This window comes from Zerene cesonia, chromosome 4 (assembly GCF_012273895.1).
Source record: "Zerene cesonia ecotype Mississippi chromosome 4, Zerene_cesonia_1.1, whole genome shotgun sequence".
Lineage (NCBI taxonomy): Eukaryota > Metazoa > Arthropoda > Insecta > Lepidoptera > Pieridae > Zerene > Zerene cesonia.
In genome coordinates, this window is record NC_052105.1 from 5,550,297 (window position 1) to 5,566,673 (window position 16,377).

The 16,377-nt window shown below is 32.0% G+C and overlaps 3 protein-coding genes across 3 annotated transcripts in view; 1 reads left to right on the forward strand and 2 right to left on the reverse strand.

Moving 5' to 3' along the window:
- Positions 1-5,152, reverse strand: part of LOC119839665 — a 19,580-nt gene extending 14,428 nt beyond the window's left edge. Inside the window, exon 1 of the mRNA XM_038366066.1 lies at positions 5,085-5,152. The gene's annotated coding sequence lies outside the window, so the exon portion shown is untranslated. The remainder of the gene's footprint in view (positions 1-5,084) is intronic.
- Positions 5,153-9,261: 4,109 nt separating this feature from the next.
- Positions 9,262-14,259, forward strand: LOC119839729 (extracellular matrix-binding protein ebh). Its single transcript, XM_038366164.1, has 2 exons — positions 9,262-9,420; positions 9,656-14,259. Exon 2 carries the CDS (start codon positions 9,694-9,696, stop codon positions 13,711-13,713), a length of 4,020 nt encoding a protein of 1,339 aa, XP_038222092.1. The 5' UTR covers positions 9,262-9,420; positions 9,656-9,693; the 3' UTR covers positions 13,714-14,259.
- Positions 14,260-14,402: 143 nt separating this feature from the next.
- On the reverse strand, positions 14,403-16,363 carry LOC119839730 (ubiquitin-conjugating enzyme E2 J2-like). The gene has a single exon (XM_038366165.1). The coding sequence runs from the start codon at positions 16,129-16,131 to the stop codon at positions 15,451-15,453; it is 681 nt and encodes a 226-aa protein (XP_038222093.1). The 5' UTR covers positions 16,132-16,363; the 3' UTR covers positions 14,403-15,450.
- Between the last annotated feature and the right edge of the window lie 14 nt (positions 16,364-16,377).

A 16,377-nucleotide genomic window follows, 5' to 3' on the forward strand; every position in this document is an offset into this window, starting at 1 on the left:
AAAATCTCAAAAGGGCCTCTGCGTGTTGGATCTGTGTCCCCACGTAAGCCTTCCAAAAGACCGGGTGCCTTCCTTCTGTGGGTACCCGAGTATTATGGAAATGATAATAATTATAAATATCATATGATATCACATTGATACCGATCCTTGATAAGTGTACAAAGTTTGAATTAAATCTTTCCGTTTATATTGTGTCTAAAAAAGTCGGTTACATATAAACAAACAGTTGAAGCTGTCAGCTGTGCTGAAGAGTGTTAAAAGTACGAGAATGTTTTGTTTTTTATAAATAAACAATGTTAATACCTACGACTCATACTTATTAATTAGATAGTTCAAAATGTAACTACATACTTCAAACAATTTTTTATTTTTTCATTAATACATATCGTTAATTATAAAAAGTCAACAGTATAGCATACATTATTTAATAATACATCCGCTGTCCAACCTATAACATTGTTAGCAATTTGACACGTCGCAAAGCGCATAATCATAGACGCCAACACGTATTTATCGAATGAAATTAGTGGCAGAGAACAAAACCGCTAAAAATTGTTGGGGTGAGACCCTCGCTATATAATTATATTACGTAACCTCGTATTATTTACAAAGGGGCATGTTCCTGATCAGTGATTTATGCGTCTGTGACAGAATCAGTCGGAAACTAGGAATCGAAACGTCATTTCTAATCATTTTTCCTAACACTGCATTAATTTCGCGAGCTTTACGATTTTTCAGTTAAGTCATTTTGCTACCTTCATAGTTCATGCTTTATACTTCATACTCTTTCATAGCTAATTTGTATACTTTTATATTTTTGTATATCGTCATACTTTTATATTTCAAATTGATACATATTAATGTGATATATCGTCATACTTTTATATTTCAAATTGATCTTATATCTTTAAACGAGCAATTCTTGTATATATATATCTATATATATAATTGGAATCTCGGAATCGGCTCCAACGATTTTCATGAAATATAGTATATAGAGGGTTTCGGGGGCGATAAATCGATCTAGCTAGGATTCTTTTTTAGAAAATGTCATATTCGTGTTTTATTCGTGTTTTATCGACTTAAACTTACTTTTTTAACAAATCGGAGGCGTTTGAGTATCCCAATTTATTATGACTCTTCCTGACATTTATTGGCGAATAATAATACTATAAATGCGAAAGTTTGTGAGGATGGATGCATATGTATGTGTGCGTCTGTTAGTCTTTCACGCAAAAACTACTGAACCGATTGCAATGAAATTTGCTTCGTAGATAGCTGGACAACTGAAATAACACATAGGCACTTTTTATACCGATATTCCTACGGGATACGGACTTACGCGGTTTCAACCGCGGGTCACAGCTAGTACATATTAATGTGATAAAGGAACACATTTTGTTTTTTAATCTTCATGCTTCTTAACATCAGCATTTTTGTTTTCAGTTAAATATTTATTATCTATGACAAGCTTATCAGCTTGTTATATCTAACAAACTTTACATAATTTATGTCCTACAAATGAACAACTTCGATAAACATTCTCATAAAAAAAGAAAACAACAAACAGCTCTGTATCCAAGTAAAAGCCAGAAGGTAGAATATGATTCGTTCAAACAAAACATCGACAAATTACCACCTAACGAATGTGGGGTGTCGCAAATGTCACAGCGGTGGTCACGGTACATTCGCCCACAGTGGGACTGATTAGTCGCGCCTCGAAACATACTTATTGAAATGCCAAGAAGCACGGAAACAAGAAGTCTTTAGCACTTATGTATTCTTTCAAGCATTGCTTGTAAGTCAAACATCGTAAGATAGAAAAGAATCGTGGAACGGGATTGGATTGCGTTTGATACTATAATTTTGTTTTATTTTATTCATAAAGGCACCTTATAGCTGTTAATAAGATAATCATACTTATTACACAGGAAAACGTCAATTATAAGATAAAAAAAAACACAAATATAAAAAAATGTTGGCATATACATATGAACAGAAAATAAAATTGATGGTTTATATATTGAATGTAATAACAACTGATTTTAGATAGTAATCTCACTAATTTAGGTTTCCGTGAAGACAGAGGGACGCGATATACAACTACTACTTAATGCCAAGTAAGTATATTACTTACTCTATGACTGATGCTACTTAACAGCAGATAAGTGCTTCTGATATTGCGTTAACTAGGTGTACCCCAATCTTAATACATACAAAACCAATAGAACAACTTTTTAAATGAGATGAATTGAATAATCTTTAAAATGTATCTTACAAAGTTTTATTATTCGAGTTCATCATTTCTACGTTATTCAAATACCTATGAATATAAAGATTCTAAATGTAGCTCTCTATGTGCTATAACTATCCCTAAATTCGTAATTTTAAAGGTTCAGAGGGTGAAACGTTACTCTATTGCTAAGACTTCGCTGTCCGTCTGTCTGTATGTCTCTCCGTCCGCCTGTCACCAGGGTCATCAAGGTAGATAAATTGTAATTTTCAGAGATGATATGTTTGTGTTGCCGTTATTACTACAAATAACAAAAACGAGTATAAGCAACACTCGGCCAGCGTGGTTATAAAGATGTTGTTTTACTCTAGCTTATTTGTACGGAATACTTAGTATAGCAATAAGTGTATAATCTATGGTATAGCATGTCCCTCTCGCTTTTGACCAATTTTATTTAATATTTAAACACTATTGATGAGATAATTCTTCACAATATTTATTTAATTAAGTGTATTATAAATTTTTGTCCTTTGAAAATTTTAAGAATACATAAAACTTAAAGTGTTGATTCTCAAATAAGTATAAAAATGTATTCAACGAAATCATATGCGTGTACGGCGAATCGTGCTTATCAATACTCTCACATCTGTACAGAGTATAGTGTTACATTAGAAATGGGGATGCAACAATGCAATTGAATTTGAAGGTATCTATTTCAATATAGAAATGAGCGCTTGACCAGCTTGTAATATTTGTTTTTTTATTTTTTTTTTAATATGAGAGAAAATATGTATCATTTAATTATCAATTATAATCAATCATGTAGGGACGATATTTAAATATCTAACAATATAATATCATCTTGTATAGATGAATTCGATAAAATGTCTACATTTTTTTATATTTAGTATAGAAGTCGGATATACTGCTAAAATATAGCGATTTATATAAAGAAGAGTATCATATAGCGAGTCTCATCCTCGTAAGGCAACATACTCATATGTCTAATCTAAAGAAGCTAAAGCTAAGACAATGCATATATTTAAAACCTGTACATCATCATAATCTTCAACCATATCCCCACAGCAGGGCCACGGGCCTTCTATGAGGATTCAGACCGTAATCCACCACGCTTTAAAACTAAACGCTACTTTTAATGTAATATACCTAATAATATGCGTTGCTATTCTCAAAAGCTAATACTAAGTTTTCTTCTCAAAAACTCATAATTTTCTTTTTTAAATAACTCTTTAAAATGTAGCGATCCGACCCGGCTACGCCCATGGTACGTATATAGCTTTTGACACTCAGGGGCCATACACATATCCAACGGCGAAACATTTTTTAAATCCATCTTGTAGTACCTGAGTTCGTTCAATCAAACTCTTCAACTTTATATTATTAGTATATAGTACAGAGAATAATTAATAGTTAAATATAAATTAAGCTCCAATTCATAATGTTATATCGACGTTACGATTGAAGGTTATTTTTTTTTTACAATTCTTTACAAGGGACATACAAAATCGAAACCGCAGACGGGAAAAATGACGAAATGAAGTGTATCCGAGCACTCGGGGAAATTGGAAGAAAATTAGAAAGTAATAAAAAATACAAATGAGCTGCTTTCAATCATCCCCCTGTCAAGTGCGGCGCGGGGGACACGTCACATGAGATTAAAAAGTTTGAAGAGCTCTCCCACGGAAATTAGCATTTCACTCCCGACACTGCATTTGCATACTGGCTCATCTAATTTTTGGGCAGCGTGGGGAAATTTTCTGTTGTTTTGGATATGATGTGGGTAGAAATCGATATTGCTGCGAATCGTTTACAACGTGCAGACATGGTCAAGTTAAATATATGTATATATTGTGTGTACATATGTAACGGCTTATAAATTTGAATATTCCTATAGTATTTGTATAGATAACTTGACAACTAGTATTATTTAATCCGTATTCGCCGCCAATAATTTAAAATATGAAAAGGAATGCCATAATGTTTCTGCGGCTCTATTATCGATGGTAAATGTATTTTTCATCTACGAATAAATTCAACACATAACGTTAACATTACATAACATTTCAGCGAAACAAATAATTTTTATTAATATTAGAATTGGTATGGTATTTATATCAAATAAATTGCAACCAAAATAGTTCAACTCAAGACTAAAACAAAATCTTAGCTTAATTTTGTAAAAATAGATCTAGCTTGCGATACTTATAAAAACGTGCAACAAAGTGACGAGGTATTAAAATTCGAGCTGAAACCACTCTAACCGCAAGCAAAAAGCCCGCGGCAGCTGTCACTTAATAATTTAATTGTGCATTTCCCTCCCTTTTTCACGGTTCTTTCGCGGGAAACTCTGCCGGCCATTACTGTGCACAGAGTAAAAAACGAGTCTGCTTTGCATAGATAGCTATAGATTTTTATAAGTAAGAATACATTACTCATTTTAATATCGAATTTTGATTCGATTTTTTTTTAATAATTATCCTATATTAAAATTATGATTTATGACACAAAATAAAAATTTTACTTATTAATTATTGTTGTCTGTGTAATTAGTTTATGAAATCCTATAGCGCTGTGAACGAAATCAATCCACCACTTAGTATATAAAACGTATAACTTAAATTTATTTTAAGAAAGGTAGGTTAGATATAATAAAGGTAAGTAACTATTGAAGAAAGAAAAGCTTCTTCGACTACTCTTCATTACTTCCATTTCCTCGTTTTTATCTTAATTATAACTTTTTAAAACAGCTTGCCCGTCGCAATAGTATTTATTTAACATTGAAAATTAGTTAATAAAATCATAGCTTTTCTTATAATAATATTGTACTGACCTGAATCCCGCCGAAAGCTGCACAAAACTTGAACCAGCGATCTAACTTAACAACAATGCTGACTCCCCTAAAGCCGAGTCCAAACTGACTTAAACACAACTTGCTGACGTCCGCCCAGCGAATGTAGGCGGCGCTTTAACTGGGCGTGGTAAATCTGATCCAATCAAACCCTGGCTTATACTTCTTTTTCCATCTAGTCAAGATTGTCAAGAAGCAGAGTGGTCATCCGAGATTAATGGCAAACTGACGTTAACTTGTCTATTATATCTTCGGAGATATCACTGTCTAACTTTTAAGAATACCAAGCGGCATTGTCTGTTTTGTAGTCTAATAATCAATCAGGTTTGTTAAATTTTACGACTCGATTGCTAACTTTTTAAGAATTGGACTTTAATTTTACTATCACTACATAGTATAAAACAAAGTCGCTTTCTCTGTCCCTATGTCCCTATGTATCCTTAAATCTTTAAAACTTCCCAACGGAATTTCATAGGGCTTTTTTAAATAAATAAAGTGATTTAGGACGAAGGTTTATATGTATAATAACATCTGTTATGATGATTTCCACACGAAAGTAAAGACTTTAATTTATTTATTTAAAATCTCTTATGAACTATGGAGATTCTCGCATTTTTTTATGTCATAGCGAGCAACTGAGCTGGTGGTTCGCCTGACGGTAAATCACCACCGCCCATGAACATTCGCAGTGGTAGTGATTCTGCGAATGTGCTGCCCGCTTTTAAGGGGTAAAGGAAAAGGAAAGGATTGACGACTGGAAAGAAGGAATGGACTGGGACGGGTGAGGAAAAGGAAATGAGTCTCCGACTCCCTCACTCGCCGTCACAGTGGCATACCAATATTTTACGCCGGTTTTCTGTGGGGGTGTGGTACTTCCCCGGTGAGAGCTGGGCCAAGTCGTGCCTTAGCGTGCTCGACTCCAACAACAATAAACATTTTTGTTCGAATCAATTTTTGATTATTGTTAACTGTTTTTATCATAAAAGCCCCGGCGCTATTTTTCATAATTCTTCGTTAGGTTACGTTTGATTACATGCATTATACAAAAAATGCAAACAGTTTAACAATCAACTAATTAATTGTCTCTATTTCTCTTATACTAAGTAAACGTAAGGAAATTATTTAATCCTCACAATCCTGACCAGTATAGAGTAAAAAGGTAGAAACAAACAAACATGCAAATATACAGGTGAAGCAAATAAAAGCGTGTTAAAAAGAAATTGGTTACTGAGTGGTGAAAGGAAAAAAGATATGGTTATTTATATAATATGTAACCTAACTCAAATCTCATGCTCAGTTTCAGTAGTAAAGCTCTCAGTACAATCAATGTATCATTTGTTTATCGACTTACGGCGAAAAACCGGCAGAATGTCACTTTCTATGCAGACGTGACTTAATACTACCAAATAGTGTTATGGTATATGTGATACTACCTAAGACTTATTACCACTCGCCACCAGATACGACTGCGGTCAAAAAAACCTTGCAATTCAAATTTTATGAATTACTAGCTGACCCGGCAAACGCTGTTCTGCCTTACTCTTATCATTTAGGGGGATGAAAAATAGATGTTGGCCGATTCTCATAGATACCGGATAAGCACAAAAAAAAATCATCAAAATCGGTCAAGCCGTTTCGGAGGAGTATGGCAACGAAAACTGTGACACGAGAATTTTATATATTAGAAGAAGACTATCGGTCCGCGCCATCTTCGCTCGTACATTTTTTCTTGGTACATTTTATCTCTTCATTAGAACCTTCCATCAACGTTAAGAACGACGTTTGCGGTATTAGTCAAGCTGCTCTCCAGTTTTACGCTTACAAACAAGTTTGTAACGAAAAAGTGTTGTAAGGAATTTTTTTAAAGAATGAAATGTTTATTTACCTAACCGGAAGAAACTTGTTCCCACGACACAGGGAATCCTAGTGTGGGAGCAAGGGTTCTTAATCTATATGTTAAAATATTTTTTGGTAAATAAGTAATTGTTTATTGTTTATTGTTAAACGCATTTAGTGACTTATTGTTATTTATATAGATTTCATAATGAATCTCTAATATTAAACTAAGTCGTTATGCATTTGATATCATAAATCAATGTATAATTAGAAACTACAAACTTCATAATTATCTAAAATATTATATATCAAGTTCTCGGAGTTAGCACGAAGCAAAAGAAACAGCTCATAATATATTTTACATGCAAAAAAGCAATGACTAATGACTGGTTGTTCTTTTAAAAAAAATAATAGACCTGTTTAAAAATGTACAAACCTTAATTCCCTTCGAAACTCTGCTCACTGACACTGATAGGCGTATATAATTATATTATAGACAATCACTATTGATTGATTGATTGATCATCTATGTGAAGGTCTAGTAATAGAGATAACAATCAACAAAATTACTCTTCTATCTCTATCTCATACATAATTCATCAACCAAAGATATATATTTTTCCACTTATATTTCACTTATATAATCGGGTTCCAATTGTAAAAAAAAAAGTAAAATAGCAGATAAAAATACATATAAACTGTTAACAGTATACCGACAACAGATCAAAAATTATATTTGGAAAAGCATATGAACCTGTCGAAGATAGGTTGTATCATAAAAGTTGAACATTTGAAAACAGGACCGATTAATGAAGGATTGATTATTCATGAAACTGCCGGTACCTTTTTACCTCAACATAAACAACTTTATCACTGATAATGCGGCGTAGTGGGGCAGTCGAAGCTTTTGGAATATTTGATGTTAAATCAAAGATATTTTTGATCTTTACCTCACGCTTAATTTTAATGAAGTTCACACGAACGAAGTCGTTTTATACATTTTCTTTTTCATTATTCACGTCGTCATAAAAAAACTTGAATTTATTTTACAAAAATCTCAAATTTATTTAAATCCGTCCAGTAGCTTCAGATATAATCATGTGCAGAAAAACAGACAACTAATTTTTTTTTTTTGACTTCGTACTCTATAACTATTTTTAAACCCTCTTCAATATTTATTTCATTAATATCTTTAATATGCAGATACAGATATACTTAAGTTCACCCTAAAACTAAAGATATATTCTATAATATTCTATATATAACAAAAGTAATACTTCTATTAAATTATGTACTTAACTACCACTGACTCTATATTATAACTATTTTCAAACGACTTCCAAAAAAGGATTTTATCAATTCGACTGTATCTTTTGTGTTTGTTACCTCATAACTTTTTAATGAGTGAACCGATTTTTATAATTTTTTGTGGCTGGTGCCAGCCATGTGGTTTCAGCCATTCAAATTTGATCTACCTAGTTCCGACATTTGAAGAGCGGGTTAGATTAAATGGCCGTAGTAAACTAAAGCAAATAGGTATCAAATCAATCAAATTAATTCAGTTACCAGTGTTCGTATCTTTCATTATCAATAAGGACAGGATAATATTGTGAAAAAAAAACGTAAAATATGAATTTATTTCGTACAGTCGAGACAAATCCGACGAGAGCTACTTTATACAATTAACTAGAAGGACCAAAAAGGTAACAAAAATAGTAATAGTATTGTCAACAATTATAACGATCGAAATTTGACAATTTAGAAATATAAGACAAAAGAAATATTGAAATTAATTCAACCTGCCTTGTCCACCTGTTCCTACTTTTATAAAAAAATATGAGCATTGTGTAATTATTATTTTGATCAACTTTTTTTTATATGCTGCTAAAAAAGCCTTTTCAAATTTAGATTAAGCATAAAGTAGCTGGTGGTATGGTAAACAGTAGAAAGTATTTATTTTGTTTAAGAAAATTGTAAAAATTAAATCAGAGCCATCTACCGCTTTATAATGAACAAAATGTAATAAAGATAACTACAAAATTTGAGTGCATTACTCACAATGCGTCACTATCTCTGTCTATGCGCCCTACTCCAAAAATAATATGGGACGCCACGATCAATAGCCGTAGTAGTTCCATCTTATTTTGTGCTGGTTCAGAGGGCGCTGCATATCAAGTAGTTGCATGTTCCAATTTAATTTTATTTAATTGTGGGAACATTATTTTCACATGAACCTTATTTTGTAGACTACAGATTTTTGAAAAAAAAGTCGGTTTTAATAACATGATTTATACGACTTCATTTTTGTTTTAAGGTTTAAAGAGTAGCTGGATTGATATTGCTACCAACGCAACTGGAGACATATTAATACAGTTATACACCGCCATCTTGCGTATATATTGTCAAATGTGAACGAATGTAGTGCAGAGAATTTGTGTTTTGTGATGTAAAATATTGAAATCGTAGTGTTTGTACTTTATTGGTAAGTTCAAGAAAATAAACATAATTAAATTGGCGCAAAATTTGAGTGAATGCCAAAGTTATAAAACTAAATTATTAAATGAATTTTACTTAGTTACTGAGATAACATTATTATTTCATAGTAGCGTCGGGGCGATCGATGAGTGGGATATTTTTATTTAAAATGCATCAGTAAAATATACTACATATTATAATTAAAGTATATTTTAATGAGAAATATTTTTTTTATGTTCCAGTTATTCATGATACTGTGATGTGAGTAAAAATTACAAAGATGAGTGACGTAAAGCAAGTGAAAGTGGACAACTGGGGAATATACTTCCTTCAAAGGTTAAAGCACTTTTTTAACCGTACAGATTATTGTGATCTTACGCTCCAATTCCAGGATAATGCTCAACTCAAAGTACATAGGTTAGTTTTAAATGCTTGTACGGAATACTTTGAGATATTGGAAAGAACATGCGAGATGTACGAAGATTGTCTCGTTATGCCGGACGACTTGCAAGCAGACGTTGTCGTGCCGATAATCAACTTTATGTACACTGGACAACTAGAATTTAAAATGGATTTATTAGAAAAGTTGTATCAAACATCAATCATAATGAATATGCCAGTTTTAACTAAACTCCTTGATTCTCATCGAACCAAATCATCATCTACCAATTTATATGGTAAACGTTATAGTAGAAATAGTGAATCAGCAAAGCAATCATCTACAACAGCTTCTGTGAATAACTCTCAACCAAAAAAACGCACCTTCTCTAAGGCATTTGAAAATATAACTGAACCACAAATCAATAAAAAGCCTTCGTTAGTTTCTAAAGCAGATGTTGTAATGTATAATAGTGGAGTGTATAATGACTCTCCTGTTAAAACAGTAATTAAGGATCCAAAACCAACGAGGTATGAATTACCAGCAGAACTGGATGATGATAATATTTTCGACAACTCTTTTACAAGCATATCATATACATCAAAACCACTAATGGTTCATCCAGAAACCACTAAATATTATTCACCAAAGAAAAACAGAATCTTTGATGAACCATCAGGTTCTAAAAGATTTTTGTCTGGAACAACAACAATGGATATCGTTGAATGCAGAAAGATATCTTCCAATGAAATGTTTGAAGATGACATGCAAGACAATATTCTTATTGACACAGAAGAAACATCTATTAAGGAAAAGAAAGATGCAAGCCAATTGTTTGATCAAATATTAATTAACAATGGACCAAAAATGTCCATTGAGACAAAAAATAACAAACAAGCAAATAATTTAGATCACGCAAAGATTATTAGTGAAGTTCTTAAAAAATATCCTCATTTAGTCAAGAGTAACAAGAATATAAAATTAAAGATATTGAACACTCCAACCAAGTCTAAAAAAGTTGAACAAAAACAAAGAGCCAAGTTGGATATACCAGACTTCACTTATGAAACTGATGTTGTTGATTCTAAGGAAGCGGCGAGGCTAATTGCCCTTGGTGCCGAAAATATCAAAGGTCCATGGATTTGTTTAATTTGTGGTACTCCTGGAAGAGCACTACATTTTACAAGTTATTACAATTATCGTCGTCATTTGGTAGAGGTGCATAATGAGAAACCTGTGTCGAATATTTGCGAATATTGTGGCTTGAAATCATTGAAGAGAAACTATTTGCTTCACCATCTCTATACTAAGCATGATGTCGAACCACCACCAAATCACAATTTCCCTAAATGCAATATTTGCAACTATGTTGCTTTAACAGATGCATTTTTAGCAAAACATAAACTCTCCCATGCAGACAGCAAACACTTCCGTTGCACCGTATGTTCCTCTACATTTTATACTACAAAGTTATTGTTACAGCATATACAAAAAACAGGTCACAAGTATAGTGGTGAAAAGAAGCCAGCTCCACAATGCATATATTGCTTCAAATTCTTCACAAGAGATAATTATTTATATGCTCATCTAAAAGCTAACCATTATCAGGCAGCAAAGAATGATGGTATAATTGATGATTCTGATGAAGAAAAGAGCTATACAAAATTAAACTCGGAATCCATTAAAAATGAACCATCATCAAAGTACATAGAAGTGGAAATTCCAAATTATGATGATAGCTTTGGAAATACTTCATATCAGCTTGAGCAGAATGCAGATGGCAATATTGAAATTATGGCGAAAAAGCCTCGAGTTATAACTCCAATCACTAAGAGCAAAATTTTGAACCCTGGCTTTAGTAAGTTACAAACCTCAAATAGTAATCAAAAAGTTAATATCATTAGAAATACAGGTAAGAACGATTTCTCTCAATCTTTATCTCAAACAAAGAAAGAAGAAATAGTACTTATAGACAATAATGAATACATTCTACAAGACTTCCAATTAGTACCTAAACAAGATAAGGCAAATGCTAGCTTTATGTCTGATACTTATCACACTGACCCATTAGAAGCATTACCAACAATTACTTCAACTCCAGAGTATTCCAATGCTGAACAAGCTAAGGTAATACTTAAGAAATCTTCTAATATTAATCAACCCATTCAAATAGTTGTATCAAATGAGGAAGAATATAAGGCATTACTTTCATCCCATCATTCCATTATCTTTGATAATGGTGATGCTAATAAAGCTATGACAGTATTGACTACACCAAATACATCTGTAGGTAATACAATTCATTTAAACAATTCTCAAGCAAATGACATGATGATTATTAGAGAAAACTATCCAATTAACATAACGGAAGCAAATAATTCTGAAAATTCCAATATAGTTGTTGTATACAGCCATCCTGTTGACGATCCAAACAAACATTATCAATTAATCACAACATCACCAAGTATGGAGGCACAGTATGTGCAGCCATCTGCTATAATTACACAAAATTATGAGACAGTAACAACAACTACTCCAATAATAGGCAGTCATGAAGTTATTAATAGTGCAACAGTTGATAATTCTTGGCAAAATGAGACACATGATAACACTTTACCAATTCTTAAGTCATCCGAAATACAGATAATCTCCCATACAGACCCATCAAAAGTACATCAAGATAATGATACTGAATTAAATGAATTGCCTGAAGTCGAATTAGCACCACAAACTGTTGAACAAGTGCATGTTCCTGAACCTCTACCAAGTTCAGAAACAATTGTTACACAAAGTAACGAAATTGTTGTTGATACAGAGCAAAATAATATAAGTCTAACTGAAATAATTCCCGTGTCTACGTTTGAACCGACTCCTATGATATCAGCCAATACCATATCTTCCATTAACAACATTAGTGAACCAATGATGGTTGATTCCTTTAAAGAAGTTATAGACAATATAGAACAACAGCCTGCTAACATTGTAGAACAACAGCCTGCTAACATTGTAGAACAACAATCTACTATTAGCACTGACGAGACTGGTACACCAGATATTTCAATGGTGCCAGTGGTAGAAGCACAAACATTACCTCCACAGTCAACTGTCATAAATACACCTTTGATAGAAACATTATCAGAACCGTGTGATGAACAAAGCACTATTAGAACTGAGGTCATAATGGAAGTACAAAAAGTTCAGTCTGACTCTAATGTAAGACATGAACAGTCTACAGAAAAATATGAAGAGACTTGTGATACAACAGAAAATGATAATAGAGAGGATGATGAAGAAACAATTGAAAATATTGCAAGGGTAATTGGTGTAGACCCAGATACTTTAGCACCAACAGAGAATAACAAAGAACCACTAAATGGTGAAGTTATTGTTGAAAAACCTATTGTCAAAGAACAAATTGCAAACTTAACATCAGAATGGTCTGAGGATGAAACTGACACTCCACCTCAGACTGTTAATAATACTACGGAAGAATGTAATAATATTCCACAAGAAACTGAAAATCAAGAGCCAGAAGAAATAACATCTACAGAAACTGAACCAGTTTTACCAAATAATGATAATATTGAAGAGAAAGCTGATGAAAGCATAGCACCTCAAGAAAATAGTATGCCTATTATTGAAGAAACAAATTTTTGTGAGACAACTACTCCAAAAGAGATAGTTACTGAAAATACTACTGTACCACAAGAGAAAATATCTTCATTGCTAAATGATTGGGAGGATAATGATTCTCAAGATGAGAATAACACTGAAGATATTACATCAATTCCCACAGAAGTAATAAAGAACACCACAGATGTGGTAAATGAAACTATTACTGCAAAAGCAGATCCAAAACCTGATATAAGAAATCTTGTGAGTGATTGGGATGAGGATGATGAAGAAGAGAATAAGGGATGATTTAATTTGTTAGTATAAAGATATTCAAAAGTATGTATGTAATATGTAACATATTGAGCAAATTTATGTTTAATACTAGAAAAATGTCCTTGAAGTTGCCTTTTTTGTATGAATATTAGATATTAAGTGTACTCAGTCATTGAAGCACTTGATAAAATTGGTCGAAATAATTTCAATTATGGTATGAATTACTTTTGTTAAGATGATTGGCTGCAAACTATATAAAATTATGTTTTAAACTATAAGAACTGAAAAGAATATAGTTATTCTTTTAATTTACATGTGAACCTGCAAAAATTTATATGTGCATAATACCTGAAGAAATATTATCTTACTTGAAAGTAGATATTTATAAGATTTATTTTTTATTTTAACTTCATTTATATGTATTGTATATTGATTGCAGAACACTTAGACTAGGAACTACAATTTTACTAGATGTATAAGATGATAATCTCGCTAAAAATAATGTGTAATGTGTGTTAGTTATACTATACAGTTTATATGATATATCACAAGCATCTGTAAATTGGCCTATAATTTTTGCAAAAAAAGACCATGAACTTATAATTGTTTTAAATCTGTCTTAGATATAATAAATTATATTGTAAACCTTGAAGTATGTGTCATGTCATTACAATTACCATCATTATTACCTACCAGTAAGGATTTATAATAAAAATGCATAATGTAAAAATAGCATTTACTGTTTCATCAACTCATTACAATGAAAACAACACTTGATCACACAAAAATCCATCCATGCAGAACCTACATTATAATCTATTGCAATTACATTTCAAACTAGTCAGATATTTCAGTGCTCTATAGTGAAAAAACTTGTATGTAACCAATAAGTTATAAAATACAGGTGTAATATCCTCTTACAATTTAAATCAGTACTATAATATGTATCACTATGTGCATTGAAACATGTACCATTTCCCTTGTTAATTTTCACAGTACATACATGATTTTTGAACACACATGAGTTGTTGTAAACTAGAATATGCATTATTTTTAATGAATTTTAATTCCAATATATTGGACTTTGTGTGATTATTTATTATCTAGAGGAATTGTACAGTTATTATTGCTTAACACTCATCACAATAAAAATATTTCTATATGTGAAATTCAGATTTTATATGAGCTTTTTCATTCAAATTAATAAATTTTGAGAAAATCAGTGTTTTTTTTGTGCTCATAAGATTGGCTAAATGTAAGCTCACTTACAATAAAACAAAGTCAAATATTATCTCATAAGATTTATATCATTAAGACATAATACGAGAAAAATAAGGTAATGAAACAATACTGTTTGTATTCAATAAAATAAATATTAACATTTGTTATAAATTTATGATCAATAAATAATTTGTTAAACTATTGTAATGGAATTTTTAATTCTGTTTTTCTATCACAGTTTTATTTACGATGTAATTTAGCATTCGTAAATTATAAAATAGATTGGGTATAAGCATGCTACCAATAATTATAATATTGCATTTACTTTCAATGGTAACTATTAATACTCTCAGTATTTAAACTATTTTGTGTAGGTACAAAACATACATGTAATAAAAAAACAAGCTTAATATGCAATTTACTTACGAGAAATTGGAATAATTTAGAATAGAAGTGAAAAATTTGCCTGACCATCCAACCCAGTTAACTATAACTAATCTTTACCCAATAAATTACAATATTTACAGCCTGGTGAACCAAAATTATTGCTTAGTCGTTGGAGATAGATGCTAATACATGTTTCACCATAAATGCAAGAAACACAAAACCCACAAGCACAAATAAGTTTGTTAAAATGTAGTGCATATTGGACTGCTGCTCATTAGTCACTTCACTTTCACTGCTGCTGTTGGCATGTTCTGATTGTAGGAGGGCTTCTTGACGTTGTTTCAAAAGCTCTTCAATTTCCTGCACATATTCAGGGAATAATTCACAAAACATTTTATTTTTGAGATTAATTTCCAGAGATTCTGCTGCCAAGCACCGTTTTTGATAGTCGGATGTTTCGATTGAGCCTAATGTTGGCGTTTTTTCCAACATAAAACTAAGCAGACCAGTAAGTATAGTCGAAATAGACCAAGCTGGATTCCAAGTGTCAGGATGGAAATCGGTAATGCTAAGGCACAATTTGGTATTAGTCTTGAACCGCCCATTAGGCGTAATCATGTAAATTGATGGTGGTTTGAAAGGGAACTCTCTCGGGAACATAATTTTTCCATGATAATAACCTCCCTCATATGGACTCTTCTCTGGGCCTTTTACAACGTAATGCCATTCCAATATGTTTGAAGGAACTGGTTCCGCTGTCACATATGGAACTGGATCGTTTTTCAGCCTTAGATAATCTTGTTTCAGCCTACTCGTAGCTCCAGTAACTTTGGTTTTGGCCATTATGTTATAACAATAAGCATGTATGGGTCAATAGCAATATTCTCAATCAGATAAAGAATGATAATAATGACTTTTTTACAAACATTACACGCGACAATTAGTTTCAATATTATAAACTAATCTCTGTGCTATTTGATATTGAATACGTATCGACAAACCATTACATTTCACTGTAGAAATTACAAATTAAAGATACGTCATACATAGAGGTACATACAATGTCAAGTATCTCTGTGAAACGTCACT

Coding starts and splice junctions, on each gene's coding strand:
- LOC119839729 (XM_038366164.1), top strand. CDS start 9,694: ATGAGTGACGTAAAGCAAGTGAAAGTGGACAACTGGGGAATATACTTC.
- LOC119839730 (XM_038366165.1), bottom strand. CDS start 16,131: ATGGCCAAAACCAAAGTTACTGGAGCTACGAGTAGGCTGAAACAAGAT.